Source organism: Cnephaeus nilssonii (genome assembly GCF_951640355.1).
Source record: "Cnephaeus nilssonii genome assembly, chromosome: 20".
In the NCBI taxonomy this organism is placed as follows: Eukaryota; Metazoa; Chordata; class Mammalia; order Chiroptera; family Vespertilionidae; genus Cnephaeus; species Cnephaeus nilssonii.
In genome coordinates, this window is record NC_137091.1 from 50,137,245 (window position 1) to 50,152,561 (window position 15,317).

The 15,317-nt window shown below is 62.4% G+C and overlaps 1 protein-coding gene across 1 annotated transcript; it reads left to right on the top strand.

The window, feature by feature from the left end:
- The first annotated feature begins 9,488 nt into the window (after positions 1-9,488).
- LOC307116682 (saoe class I histocompatibility antigen, A alpha chain-like) lies at positions 9,489-12,756 on the top strand. The gene is made up of 8 exons (XM_079800848.1): positions 9,489-9,645; positions 9,761-10,045; positions 10,292-10,567; positions 11,156-11,431; positions 11,552-11,656; positions 12,086-12,118; positions 12,253-12,300; positions 12,446-12,756. The coding sequence occupies exons 1-8, from the start codon at positions 9,573-9,575 to the stop codon at positions 12,448-12,450; spliced, it is 1,101 nt and encodes a 366-aa protein (XP_079656974.1). The 5' UTR covers positions 9,489-9,572; the 3' UTR covers positions 12,451-12,756.
- Positions 12,757-15,317: the final 2,561 nt, after the last annotated feature.

Here is a 15,317-nt window from a genome sequence, read left to right on the forward strand (position 1 = left end):
CCTGGACCTGCCCGGCCGCGTCCTGCCCGCGTTTGGGGGGCGGGTCCCGGGACTCGGCCTCGTAGCCAATGCGGGGGGCCTCCCCCCAGAGGGTGCGGGGAAGGGGACCCGGAGCAGAAGGGCCCAGAATACACCGGGGACACAGCCCGCACCCCCGGGCCCAGCGGCAGCAGCGGAGACGGAGGCAGAGCCGGCAGCGCCCCCTGCGGGCCGGGCTGGGCACAGGAGGCAGCCGCCCCCCGGGGCGCACAGGGACCCGCTGGCTGGTCGCTGACCTCAAACTGGGGTGCCGGCGGGTCCCCCAGGCCCTGGCCCCGGGGCGGCCCTATTCGCAGGGTAACCCGTGGGGGACCGGGGCCCATCGCCCTGGGACGGGTCCCCCCGCACGGGGTCCTCTGAGCCCCGGGCGCTCCGGGCTGAGGCTGGGCCGTCCCTCCGGGGAGCGGCCGCTGAGTCCCCGGAGCAGAGGCGCTGCAGCGGCAGCGGGTGCGGGGCCAGGGCCCGGCCTCCGGGGACAGGACTGGGGCCGTGTCCTTGGGAACCAGCACCCGTTCCCACGGGAGCCCGAGCCGGGGAAGGCCTGGGGGCTGCCCCCCCCCCAGTTGGGGGAACAGAGATGGTCCCCCCTTTGGCATCTCAGGGGCCACATGGGGACAGAGCGCAGCGCCCCAGGCCGCCCCGCAGAACCTCCTCTCGGACCCGCAGGGAAGCCGGGGACACCCAGGCCAGAGCTCATGGCCGTTCCCTCCGAGGTGTGAGGACAGTGTGGGGGGACTCCCCGTGAACCCCGCTGTCCGTGAGGGGCTGTGAGCCGCACTTTGGGGGGAGGGGAAGGGCAGTGCTGGGATGGGGGGGCGGGGGCAGCAGGACCGGCCCAGACAGGCTGTGCGGGGAGGACAGGCCCGCAGCACGGACCTCCCCCCAGCAGGGGGCGCGGAGCGGGGAGGCCGTGGGGAGAGGGCGGCCGTGGCTGTGCGGTCGGACCGGGCTCCGCTCTCCGCCGGCGGGAACGTTAGAAACAGAACCAGGACCGAGGGGTCCGGCCGCGGGCACTCCCAGGGGGACGGTCCCCGGGGTCCGGCCGGCGGCGCTGGGGGAGGAAACGGGGCGTTTCTCGGGGAAAGCGCGGCCCGGTCCGAGGGGCTGGTTCGTTCCGTCCCCACGCGCCCGTGTCCGTCCTCGGGGCGTCTGTTCAGACCGCGGGTCCTCCTCCGGGTGCGGGGCCGTCAGCGCCGTCATCACCGGGGTGTGTTCTGGTCTCCGCGCCTCCGGGGCGATGGAAACGGCTCAGAACCCCCCGTGTGTGTTCTCAGGTCACAGGTGAGCGTTTTCTTAGGACAAAAGCCCAGAGACCTCTCTGTGCATCCTGTGCGCACAGTTGTTACCGCGTCTTCCAATGCATTTTCTCTGATTTCAGGGCAGAGAGGGCGGGAGGGACCCTCAGTGATGAGCATCCTCCATGAGCCTCCTGCCGCCCCCTGCTGGGCACGGGGGGTCCCCTGGGCCTGGGCCCGGACCCCGCATCACACTGTCCCCTCCGGGGTCACAGGTCGGTGCTCAGCCCACGGAGCCCCCGGCCCGGGACTGTGAGCTCCGGGGACGGCTGAGCCTTCGGGGAAAAGCTTCCTGAGAAACCGGGGCCCCCCCTCCGCCCGCCCCACAGCGGGTCCCCTCCGCCCGCCCCACAGCGGGTCCCCTCCGCCCGCCCCCCAGCCTGTCCTCCATCTTCCCGATCCGATGGGTTTCCGTTCATTCCTGTTTCTCTGGTTCCACCTTCTCATTCCTGTTCCGTGTGTTCATTACAGACACAGGTGACTGACATCCGCATTTCTTCCTTCCACCTTGTCCTCACGAGCGTCACTGGGGGTTGGGCTGTGGGTGCTCAGACCTCGGACTTCAGGGAGAAGGACCCGCAGCCCCGGGACCGGGGTGACCCGAGGCCTCCGCTGTGGGGAGCGGGGGGAGCGCACAGCGGGGCCGGGTCCTCCCTGTGGGACACGGTCACCCTCAGAGCATCACCCTCAGACCCGCCCCGAGGCCATGACCGGGGAGACAGCCGCACCCCCTCCCTGGTCCGCACAGACACACAGCCCCCTCCCTCGCTCACAGGGACCCCACGGTGCCTGCGAGGCTCAGGGAGCGAAGCTGCTTCTCTCCAGCTGCACCCCCCTCCCCGCTGCAGGCGGCGTGGTCCCCGGACAGTCACTGAGCAGCCCCCCCACCACCACAGCACTGCCCCCCGACACCTCCCATCAGAGGAGCCTGTGGCCCAGCCCCTCCCGAGGCCGCCACCCGGAGCCCGCACCCTGGATGTGCCCCCTCCCCCTTCCCACCGGGATGCCCCAGGCCCCGGGGGACGGGTCTCCCCCCAATGAGGACCCCCCCTCGCCTGCCCCCAGGGGCCTCCCGGGCTTTGGGAGGAGCCTGGTCCCGGGACCCTGTCTCTGTGGGCATCTCGGTGCGTCTCTGAGTCTGATCTGGGCCTGAGGTTGTCTCTCGGGTGTGAGGGTGACACGGACACGTTTCATGTTTTCCTTCCTGGTTTCAGCTTTGGGTCTGGGTGTGAGAAATCCTCCTTCCACAGCTGTAAACGCCTCACATGTAATGTCACTGGGGGAGGGCATTCCAAGGCGAGGGAGACAGGGGGTTAGAATGTGGGGGAGGTAAGGGGGGAGCGGTAGGTGAGGGTTCTGGGGGGGAATCTCAGTCACATCCTCTGCCTCATGCTCTCTGAGTGCGTGCGGGGCCGGGAGCTGCTGTCTGTGGGTTCAATACCCACTGTCTCTGCGGTGAAGCCTCCGGGCCGCTCCTGTCACCGGGTCACCAGACACAACACCAGGCCCCGGGGACGGGCACAGGGAGGCTGCAGGGAGGGGCGCTGTGAACCTCACACCCTCAGGGGTACCTCACATGGAGTTCATGCCTGTGCAGCTCGGTGTTACATGCGTGTTAATTACACACTCCTGGGCAGCTGGGATGAGGATCACTGAGCCCCACACACACACTGAGGTCAGGGACACGTGAGCCCCGTGGCTCCCACGTGAAGACACTGTGGCCTCCATCCGTCCGTGAGCCCCCGGGGCCTGTGGGGCGGAGACTGGACACTGAGAGCATTCAGCAGGCGCCGTCTCAGGGGGCAGCCACACGCCCCCACGGAGGCTGGATTAAGGGTCCACGAAGGGAAAGTCCCTGCTCGGCCAGGAGCCCCGTGTGAGGCCCAGTGGCCACAGCAGCTGGTGGCTGCCCCGTGGGGGAAACCGAGGCAGAGCGAGGCCTCGCTCACAGAAGGTCCTGCTGCACAGACCGCTCTGCGTGGGGTCTGGGCCTCAGGGCGGAGCACTCGGCCCATTTGCAGAAAAGGCCCGGCCTGGCCGGTGCGGCTCAGCGGGCAGTGCTGTCCTGGCACTGACAGGTCTCAGGGTGACCCCTGGGCAGGGCGTGGGGGAGGCAAACACTCAGTGCTTCTCTCTCCATCCACGTTCCTCTCTCCCTCCCTCTCCCGTCCTCTCTCTCTAAATCAATAAACACATTTATTTTATTTATTTATTTTTAGTTGGTAAAATGCTCTTTTGCACACACATTTCTGGCATCCGGCACAGTGAACCGAATGCCCATTTTTGCGCAACTCGCACACCGTACAGCTCCCACAGTGTCCTGTCACCTGAGCATTGGAAACGTTTGACGTTCTTCTCAGTCCTCACAGCGCCCCTGTGAGGTCGGCGGTGTGGACCCCATTCCACAGATGGGGAGGTCGAGGCACGGACAGGCAGGGGCTCCTCGGAGGCCGCAGGTCTGCGCTCCGCCTCCTCGTTCCGGTCCCAGCGCCGCCCCCGCCCCGCGCCGAAGGACCTCACACGGACCCGCTCCTGTCTGGCCCGGAGCCAAACGAGGGCCTTCCCGGTTCCTGTTTGACGCCCAAAGCCAGCCCCTCGCCCCGAACGGGAAAGACGGAAACGTGACTGACCCTCGGGGGGGGGGGGCCAGTTGCTGCACGTAAGCCTGTCCCGAGTGGCCTCGCTCTGTGGAGCTGGGCGCGCGCTCCGACCCCGTTGGAAGGCAGTTGGAAGCGGCATCGGGGACGATGACACTTGGAGAACAGGACGTAGAAATCAATAGTTCATAGGTTTGGATCAAAACATAAAACGACACGCTATGGCAAAGCAAGAAGGAACCCCAAACCGACGGAGAGCAGTGCCTCCTGGCGTCTGACCGGGCCCCGCACAGAGCAGGCGGCCAGGGAGCGGTTCCTGGACGGAGGACACGTCTCGGACACGCCCGCCGCTGCGGGCAGCCCCTGGGGAGCAGGGCGGGGCAGGAGCCGGGGGCCGGGGCCCGGGGCCCGGGGAACACCGAGCCGCTGGTCTGGGGGTGGATGCCTCCTTTCTGCCGAAGAAGAGTCGGGGCTCTCAACACGGAGCCCCCCGAACTTGCACTGCCAATCACACAGACGGGGTGTAAACAGGGTGAATACATGGGGAGCCTCATCGGGGAGGGACCCTAAAACTGGACAGAGGCTCCTGCGCCCGCGGAGGACGGGAAGGAGGGGGTGAGGGCGGTGCTGCTGGGGTTTCGGTAAAATGTGTCTCTGACGCTAGAGGCCCGGGGCCCACGCCCCTCCCGGCGGCAGAAGCCTGGTCCTGAGTGAGGGGCCCACCTCCCGGGGCGGGGCGGGGTTCCAGCCCAAAGGCAGCGGGGCCTCCGGGCGGCTGGGCCCCTGCAGTCCTGCTCCGGCCTCTGCGGACACCGCTGGGCCTGCTCCGCGTCCACCTCACCCTCCTCCGTCTCCATTCAGCCCAAAGCCGATGCTCCGGGGATGGGGGGGGGGGGTCCTCTGGTCCTGAGAACTCTGACCTCCGGTCTGGAGGGACGTCCCGGGGGGGAAACGGGGAGTAGAAAGTGAAGGAGGAGACCCCGGCGGCCCCGAGGCCGGTCTGTCCCGGCTGCGCAGCGGGGGGCCCGGGGGTCAGAGCCCCACCGTGACCCCTTTGGTGAGAGGCAGGCCCGTGGGCACCCGCTCCTTCCCCTCCGGGTCCTCCCCCCGAAGAAGGGCATCCGGGAGACCTCCTCCTCTGCCGTCAGGTCGTCCGGTCGTCTGGTCGCGGAGGACCCGCCACCCGGTCCGAGCGCAGCCCGCCCGCGGACGGGGCTGCAGAGGTCACCCGGGCTCCGAGGTCCCGTTAACCCGCCCCGTCAGAAGGCGCCGGGACCAGGCGCCCCCCTCCCCGGAGTGGGGTTTCCGAGTTTCCGTGCTGCGCCCCGTGGTGGGCGTGGGAGCCGCCGCGAACGCCCCCGCCGGCTTCAGGCGCCCCCCGAAGACCCCCCCCCCCCCCAGCGGGCCGAGCCGGGCCCGGTCCAGGGCCGGCGGAGCGGGTTCTCCGGGCCGAACGGGACCCGGGACCCGCGCGGAAGGGCAGCCTCGGCCGAACACGGCCCGGAAGGCGGCCCCGCGGACAGAGGGCGGGGCGCCTGCTGAGGCCAATACAGACGGTTTTTAATTAAAAGGAATAAAACCAAAGGGCCAAGCTGGCTGCTCCTACAGACACGTCGGGGTTCTGTCTGGATGGGAGCGCTCACTCCGCTGGGGTGTAGACGCCACAGGAGGGTCTGTGGGTCCGGGGTCTTCAGGCACAAACTGCCCCCGTCCCAGAGGGGACACCCTGTCCCCCCCTCCCGGCCTGAGGACCCTCCCTGTCCCAGAGGGGACACCCTGTCCCCCCTCCTCCCGCGGAGGCCTCTCCCTGTCCCAGAGGGGACACCCTGTCCCCCCCTCCCGGGCTGAGGACCCTCCCTGTCGGATGTCCAGGGTGAGCTCTCTTCTGGAAGGTCCCAGGGCCATGCTGGGAGCTCAGCTTTGAGAGCAGGATCTGCCTGAAGGAGAGGGATTCTGGGAAGAGAAGAGGAGGGAGAGGCAGGGCCAGTGGGGAGTCCCCTAGCCAGAACAACCTTTCTCAAAGTGCGGTCCGTGGAACCCTGCCGTCTCTGAGAGCCTTTCCCGGGACGGGGGGTCACACTGTTGGCAGGAGACGAGGGACATCCGGGCTGTTCACTCCGCTGACAGGGCGCTGAGGCCAAGCTCAGCACGAATGGCTGACACCGACCTCCACAGTCGTCCCTCCCACCAGCCCTGACCGCAGAGAGAAGACAGACAGACAGACAGACAGAGGACAGAACCAGTTTCCCTTTACACGACACGGTGGAAGGAGGTGACATTATTCTCTTCACTGAAGCCTCGTCCTTCCATCCACATTTTAAACATCGCGGCCTCCGGGGGAGATGCCCCAAAGGTGAACGCGGTGCCTGCATCGCCCACACTCACAGAACAATGACCCCCCCACACCCACAGAACAATGACCCCCCACACCCACAGAACAATGACCCCCCCACACCCACAGAACAATGACCCCCCCACACCCACAGAACAATGACCGCCCCCCCACACCCACAGAACAATGACCCCCCCACAGAACAATGACCCCCCACACCCACAGAACAATGACCCCCCCACACCCACAGAACAATGACCACCCCCCCACACCCACAGAACAATGACCCCCCACACCCACAGAACAATGACCTCCCCACACCCACAGAACAATGACCACCCCCCCACAACCACAGAACAATGACCACCCCCCACACCCACAGAACAATGACCTCCCCACACCCACAGAACAATGACCCCCCACACACCCACAGAACAATGACCACCCCCCACACCCACAGAACAATGACCACCCCCCACACCCACAGAACAATGACCCCTCCACACCCACAGAACAATGACCACCCCACACCCACAGAACAATGACCCCCCCACATCCACCGAACAATGACCCCCCCACACCCACAGAACAATGACCGCCCCCCCACACCCACAGAACAATGACCCCCCCACAGAACAATGACCCCCCACACCCACAGAACAATGACCCCCCCACACCCACAGAACAATGACCCCCCCACACCCACAGAACAATGACCACCCCCCCACACCCACAGAACAATGACCCCCCCACACCCACAGAACAATGACCGCCCCCCCACACCCACAGTACAATGACCCCCCCACACCCACAGAACAATGACCACCACCCCCACACTCACAGAACAATGACCCCCCCACACCCACAGAACAATGACCCCCCCACAGCCAGCGCTCAGAGCCCCTGGGATCCGCCCAGCAGAACCCACAGCAGCCACAGACTCAGAGCCACAGGGAGCGGCTGCTGGCGGCCGGAGGGTGGGGGACTGGGCAGAGCAGGTGGAGGAGGAGGAAATACAACATGGTCCCTACAGTGTGGTCATGGGGAGGAGGAGCACAGCACAGGGCACACAGTCAGTCATGTTGTAACAGCTACATGGGAGGTCACATGGCACTACATGTATGGGGCGATCACTGTATAAGGTATATGAATATTTAACCAGAGTTGTACACGTAAACTAATACAATATTGTACATCAGCTGTAATTGATAATAAAATATTTTGAAAAGGAAGATATATACATATATCTTACACTCATTACACAAATGGATTAATTTCTTAACTGTCTTTAATAAAAATGGAGGATAAAAGAAACTTTACATGAAGACCTGGGAAGAACACAAAACACCCTCTGCCACGTTCCCAAGTGTCAGGGACCAGGGAGGTCGTGTGTGTGAGCTGGCTGGCCTCTTTCTCATGGGATCCCATGTTTACTTTTTAAAAAATTGATCCCTGGCTGGTTTGTCTCAGTGGAGGGAGCACAGGTCGGTGGACTGTAGGGTCCCAGGTTTCATGCAGATCAAGGGCACATGCCCCAGGTGTGGTCTCAGTTCCCAGCAGGGGGCATGCAGGGACAGCAGGTCCATGATTCTCTCATCATTGATGTTTCTATCACCCTCTCCCTTCCTCTGAAATCAATAAAAAAAATATTTTAAAATTTTCATTTCAGAGAGGAACTGAGAGGGATAGACAGATAGAAACATCTATGATGGGAGAGAACCATGGACAGGCTGCCTCCTGCACGCCCCCCACTGGGGACCTGGCCTGCAACCGAGCAGGTGCCTCAACGAGCATGGGACCCTGACCTCCTGGTTCAGAGGTCAGTGCTCAGCCGCTGAGCCACACCCGGCTGATTATGTAACAGAATGAAGGACACAGACACCAGGATTGCTGGGATTGGGGGAACTGGCACTCACTTTCTCACACATGAACCTGAGCTTCTCCCTCAGGAAATGTCACCGGGCAGGGGACAGCGGACAGGCCTGTTGTCTGATGAAATGTCAGCCCCGAGAGAAAACCAGAATGTGGGACAGGTGTGTCCCACCACGTCAGCTAGACCCTTCCCAGCGCTGACACGCTTTCCTGGGGGCTCTGTGGGGACAGACACAGAGGTGAGCTTGGATGGCGGGTGATTAATGCACCCGCACGGGAAGGGCTCTGGGACTTAGAGACACAGGCATCCCTTTACATCACCTGCGTGAGGACAGAGCCACCAGCAAGACAGCCCTGGGGACGGGGACAGAACAGAACAGGAAACAGTCAATATTCCCCAGCCAGCGGGGCTCGGTGGTTGAACATTGACCTATGAACCAGGAGGTCACAGTTCACCTTTTTGTCAGAGCATATGCTGGGGTTGGAGGCTGGATCACCAGTGTGGGGCGTGTAGGAGGCAGCCCATCAATGATTCTTTCTCATCACTGATGTTTCTATCTCCCTCTCCCTCTGAAATAAAAGAATATATACTTTAAAAATTAAAACTAGAAGAATACAGTCAATATGGTGTCAGGTCTCACTTTGCAAAGCCCTTTTCAGGAACGACCACCTGTGTGGCTGCAGTGACTGTCACAGGGGAGACCCACCCTGATCTGAAAGGTCAGTAACCCGCTCCTGCCGGTTTCTGTGAGGCCGTCCATGTCCTCATGAGCTGCAGCCACAAGAACAGACAAAACGCAGAAGCAAATGTGAAAGCCCAGCGTCTCCCAGGGAGACGGGCACGGATGTGACCTGGAAGCATTCCCTCCTCTCTCCTCCGTGTTCACTTGGGAAATTGGTGATTTTCATAAAAACATGACTCTGTGACCCTCTCACAGGCAGCGAGCATGCGCCGTGAATTCATACTTGTTTCACCTGTGTGACTCCGTGAGTGGTGACTGTGACAGAGGGAACCACATACACAGGTTCTTGGGTCGCCTCCCTCCTGGGTGAGGCTGCACAGAGATGGTGACCCCAGAACCTTGGAAAGTCCCTGAACAGCACGGCGCCGGGGCCAGGCCTCGGGGACCGTGTGACGGGCGCTCCGCGCAGGAGGAGGGTCAGGACCGAGTCCAGGACCCGGGCCTGCGCTCAGGTCTCAGCGGGGGACAGAGTCTGGGGGGGCAGCTCCGCGGTGGGGACTCCCCAGCGCCCTGGTTTCACTTCTCCTCTCCCAACCTGTGTCGGCGCCTCCTTCCTGGATACTCGTGACGCGGCCCCACCTCTCACTCCCATTGGCTGAGCGGTTTCTGGAGCAGCCAATCAGCGTCCCCGAGGCTCCCGGTTATAACTCCTCCGCGGAAGCGCCCGGACTCAGAAGGTCCCCCGACGCCGAGGATGCGGGTCATGCGGCCCCCCACCCTCCTCCTGCTGCTCTCGGGGGCGCTGGTCCTGACCCCCAGCCGGGCCGGTGAGTGCGGGGTCGGAGGGGGCGGCTGTGCGGGGAGGAGCGAGGGGACCCGGCGGGGGCGCGGGCCCGTGAAGGCGCGTGTCCAGCCCCGGCCCTGCCCCCGTCCGCCCCCCAGGCCCCCACTCCATGAGCTATTTCAGCACCATCGTGTCCCGGCCCGGCCGCGGGGAGCCCCGGTACCTCTCCGTCGGCTACGTGGACGACACGCAGTTCGTGCGGTTCGACAGCGACGCGGCGAGTGGGAGGGCGGAGCCGCGGGCGCCGTGGATGCAGCAGCCGTGGGTGGAGGAGGAGGACCCGGGGTATTGGGAGGAGGAGACGCAGATCAACTTGGGAAACGCACAGACTTTCCGAGTGAACCTGCAGACCCTGCGCGGCTACTACAACCAGAGCGAGGACGGTGAGCCGCCGCCGGGCCCGTCACCACCCCCCTCCCCACGGACGGGCCGGGGTCGCCCCGAGGGTCCGGGTCCCAGCGTCACCCCGAGGCGGCGGGACCCGCCCGACCCCCACCCGGGAGGAGCCCGCGGGGACTGTGACCCGATTTCACTTTCAGTTTTAGATTCAGGCCCCGCGGGGCGGGCGGGGCGGGGTGACCTCGGGGCGGGGTGACCTCGGGGCGGGGCTGACCTCGGGGCGGGGTCAGGGTCTCACACCATCCAGACGTTGTATGGCTGCGACGTGGGACCCGACGGGCGCCTCCTCCGCGGGTACAGTCAGGACGCCTACGACGGCACCGACTACATCGCCCTGAACGAGGACCTGACCTCCTGGACCGCGGCCGACATGGCGGCTCAGATCACAAAGCGCAAGTGGGAGGCGGAGAATTGGGCAGAGCGTGAGAGGAGCTACCTGGAGGGCCTGTGTGTGAAGTGGCTCCTCATTCACCTGGACAAAGGGAAGGAGACCCTGCTGCGCGCAGGTACCAGGGGCCCTGGGGCCCCCCCTCTCCCCGGGGCTGGGGCTCCTACAAGGAGACAGGACAGGGGGTCAGTGTCAGACACCCCTCCTTGGGGTCAGAGAGGGGGTCCCCTGGATGTCCAGGTCAGGTTCCAGAGGGACCCCCCTCCTCTCAGGGAGAGGTAGGGGAGCAGGCTCTCCTGGGGTGCAGGGAGACCCCCTGAAATAACCCGTCAACGGTTCCCATGGGCCCTCCAGGGGCTCTGGGACCCACAGGGACCTCCTCTCTCAGGCCTTGTGCGCTGCCCACACCCCCTGTGTCTGAGGCCTGACCCCAGCTTTTCTGAGTCACGTGGCCTCCCCCAGGTCAGGACCACAAATCCCATTTCTCCCCTCAGAGACCTGCCTCCTGCCCTGGGCTGTGTCTCTCTGATTCTAGAACTTTCTAAAGACTAGGAGGGCCTTCCAGGTGCCTCTGTCCAGGCTGGTGTGTGGGCTGTGTGCTCCCTCCCCCACCAGGTGTCTGTCCACTCTCAGGATGGTCACATGGGCGCTGCTGGAGTGTCCCATGGCGGATGCAAAGTTCCTTCGTTTTCTCCCCTCCCCTCAGATCCTCCAAAGGCATACGTGACCCACCACCCCGTCTCTGCCCGTGAGGTCACCCTGAGGTGCTGGGCGCGGGGCTTCTACCCTGCGGACATCAGCCTGACCTGGCAGCGTGACGGGGAGGACCAGACCCAGGACATGGAGCTGGTGGAGACCAGGCCTGCGGGGGACGGCACCTTCCAGAAGTGGGCGGCCGTGGGGGTGCCCCCTGGCGAGGAGCAGAGATACACGTGCCATGTGCAGCACGAGGGGCTGCCCGAGCCCCTGACCCTGAGATGGGGTGAGGAGGGCCGTGGGCACAGAGCCCCTTCTCAGGGCAGCGGGGCCCTGGGGACCTCAGTGGGGTCGGGGCTGAGGCCTGGGGTCAGGGCCCTCACCCTCCCTTCCCTTCTCCTCCCAGAGCCGCCTCCTCAGACCCTCATCTTCATCATCGTGGGCATCGCTGGGGGCCTGGTTCTGCTGGGAGCTGTGGCTGGAGCTGTGATGTGGGGGAAGAGGCGCTCAGGTGGGCAGGGGTGGGGTCTGAGTGTCTGTCCCACTGGGGGTGCAAGCCCAGGTAGACGTGTGTCCCGCCTCATTCACGGGAAGCACCATCCCCACGCGTGTGATGGCCCCTGTGGGGCTCTGTGCTCACACTTACTCCTTAGTGAGGCCCGTGGGAAATGAGGGACCCACTTACCACCTGATGATGCTGGTGGTGGGGACCCCGTTCCCTGCAGTCCCAGGTCAGAGGGCAGGTCCCTGCTGAGCACAGACCTCCAGGAGGGCGGTGGGTCCAGTCCCCACACATGCACTTCCCTCAGGTTTCCTGTTCCTGCCCTAGGTCTGTACACACGGTTCTGGAAACTTCTCTGTGCCCAGGACTAGGGCTTCCTTTAGGACCTCATGGCCCTGCCTCCTCCCTGGTCTCTCACAGGATGTTTTCTTCCCGCAGGTGGAAAAGGAGGGAGCTATGCTCAGGCTGCCAGTGAGTATGGAGGGGTGACCCCTGAGACCCTGTGACAGTGCAGACAGGAGCCATGGGGGACCCCTCCCCCCCCCATAGTTCCTCCTTAGTCTCCTGCCCTGGGCTCTGACCCCATCCTGGTGTGTCCCCCCCAGGCAGTGACAGCGCCCAGGGCTCTGATGTGTCTCTCTCGGCTTCTAAAGGTGAGACCTGCCGTGGGGAGGGGTGGGCAGAGGGAGGCCTGGGTGGGGGGGAGTCTGTGGGACACTGTGAGCATGAAGTGGGTTTGAGAATGTCACCAGTTCCAGCCACTGCCCTGAATCTGCTCATGATGATTGTCCTCCACAGCGTGAGGAGCTGCCCTGTGGGGACTGAGTGATGGAAGGTGTGTCCACGCTCCCACTTCCTGACTCAGGAACCTCTGGTTGGGGTGCACACCCGGTCCTGCTCCCCACACTTTCCTGTCAGCAGAGGTGGCTGTGCCCTCCCCTCCCTGCCTTTCCTCCCTGGTGCTCTGAGTGACAACTTCCTGCTCCCCTATTGAAATGAGACTGTGCATTGACCTGGTTCTTCAATTCTTCCCGTGCCTGGTGATGGTAATTAAAGGAGACCCTGTAATTAAATGTCTTCTGAGAGGAAATAAACGGAAGCACCAAGAATTTTGCAGATTCCTGTGTATTTTGTGCTCTTTGCAGGTGGGACAGGAGGGGCTATGAGGACAGAGCGTGGTCGGGGCCTGTGGCTGGTCAGTGCTCAGTGCATCGTGGGCTGTGACGTGGTCACTCCTCGGCCTGGTCACCTCTCTGCTCCTCTGACCTGTCCCTTCAGTGGAACCCTGTCCCACCAGGACCTGTGGTCACAGGGACTCCCATCCCCCAGGCCTTGTCCCGTGTCCGAATGCAGTGCATCTCCAGGACCCTGGACAGCGAGCCTTCCTGGGGCAGGTCAGCCTGGGCTGAGGCCTGGATGAGCCCAGCACCCATCATCTGTTGCTTCTTTGCTCTGGTGGACATTATGCCTGTTACTGTTTTCATGTGTGAGTTGTGATCTCATTCTCTGGGCGTCCCCGTCTGACAGTATCAGGGCTCATTTTTGCCGTCAGTGCCCCGCAGGCCCAGGGTCCCTGCACACAGGACCCTGTGGTGTGGAGAGATGGGTGTTCAGGCTCCTCCTGCTCTGCCTCCTTCTAGGGCCTGAACGTTCCAGCCCTCTGATCAGCTTGGTCTTCCTGGGGACCATCCCCCACCCTGAAGCTCTCCAGGCCCCTCAGCCAAGAGCCACCTCATCAGCATCCCAAAGACACTTGTCACTCAGGAGGTGCCCAGGGTTTAGGAGCTCAGTGCCAGGAACCAGGGGCAAAGACCAGGCACTTTCTCTCATCCCACAGGTCTCTTGCCCACAGATCCATTAATAGCAAACGTGTCCACTAGTTAAGGACTCTGGCACCTTACTAGAGTCCAACTCACTCATGAACAAGAGTCCAGTCCATCTTTCTATTGAGGATGGTTACATGGCCCATACACTTAGGAAAATTGCCCACCAGTTTTAGTCAGAGGAGAAACTGAAATTCAGCCACAATGTGATGTTGGTGCCCACCTCCCCGCATGGTGAAAGTGACAGAGACAGACAAAACCAACTGTTCCCAGGAATGTGGAGTCATCTCTCTCGTATACTCCTGGTGGGAGAGTGATTGTCTCAAACCCGGTGGGAAATGCTTTGGCCGTACTCCCTGCACCTAGAGACAGAGCAGGATGGGATGTCGGGGAGTCAGAGGCTGAGCGTCACCCACGGGAGGACAGGAGATCACAAATGGGACGAGGGAGAGAGTGAAAGGCTCAGAAGGACAGATGGACAGAACGGAGAGACGCCTGTTGGCAAATGTGTGGAGAAAAGAGAGCCCTTACCCCTGTTGGCGAGAACGGACTTGTGCTCCGGAAAGATGTTCAGCCCTTACGTACCTCAAACCACCGAACTTCAATGATGGCTCCCGTTCCCCGGTTGGGCACTCCTACCGTGTCCCCCAATCTTCCCCAATGGGGGGCCACACATGTGCTGTCACAGCCGGGAACGTCCTGTGTGCAGGCACCCCAAGATGCCAGCCTTCCCCCTTCCCCTTTTGAAAGAAGTAATACAAGGAGGGGATTGAATGAGGGCACACGGATCTCACATATCCTGGAATTTAGGGGAAGTCGCTCTGCCCCATGGGACACCTGTACCTGCGTGAGCAGAGCCGGGGAAGATAGGAACCGACTCCATTGGAGGCGTGAGGAAACAGGATGAGGCGGTCGATGTGGAAACACAAAGGTGGGAATGGGACTGAGTCTCTTCTCAGGGGACGCTGAGGGGAACCTGTTGGCAGCTCCACCTGGACAGGAGTGAAGGGACCCGGGTCTCCAATCAGTGACTCCACACGGCCCCTGATAGAAGGGAACTTGTTCCCGATGCATTGTGACCTTTTATTACTTCGCAGAGTGCTTTTACTGCTCCTGTGGACAGTGTAGGAGTTTTATAGAGAAAGTGGTTGACTCCATCAAGTCCCCAAACAGATATGGACAAGAACCCGTAACCCGTTCTCCTGCATCCCAGCCGCGATGGGAGTTCATGCCCCGCACTTTGTGGGGAGGGCAGGACGGAGGCAGGTCCTCAGAGCGGTGGCTGGTTTCCTCTGGAGTCTGAGGAGAGGAGATGCCAGGGCAGGTCGGGCAGCCGCAGGAAGGACGGAGAAAGGCTTATGTCCCCCAGGTTACAGCTGACTTCCCTGCCTTCCTTCTTCGCCCAGGATTGGTCCGTGATGTGCAGGTGGGAGGTTTTTTGTGTGACAGTCCTGAACAACGTTATTGTTTCTGCGTTCAGATCCTTTATGTTGAGCCTGAGAAAATACCAGGGGAGAACTCTGTTAATCCTCCGTGCTCTAGTCTGGCTTTGTGGCCTCAGGGACCCTTTTCCCCATACGTCACTCTCGGGCATTCTCGGGAGCCTTCAATGTGGACTCTGGGGTAAAAGGAGACCATTTTTTAGATGAAAAACTCTCATTCTGACAACAGACAGAGTGGTCTCCATTAAGCATTGGATCACAAGGGAAGAATTCCATTGGAAGAGGAGTGAAATTAATACTAAGCACTGACACTGTGGAACTCAATAATCAATACTCACCATGCATGTAGCATTACATGGTCACCACAAATGATAAGGTCAATAATTTATTGACTATGACATGGAG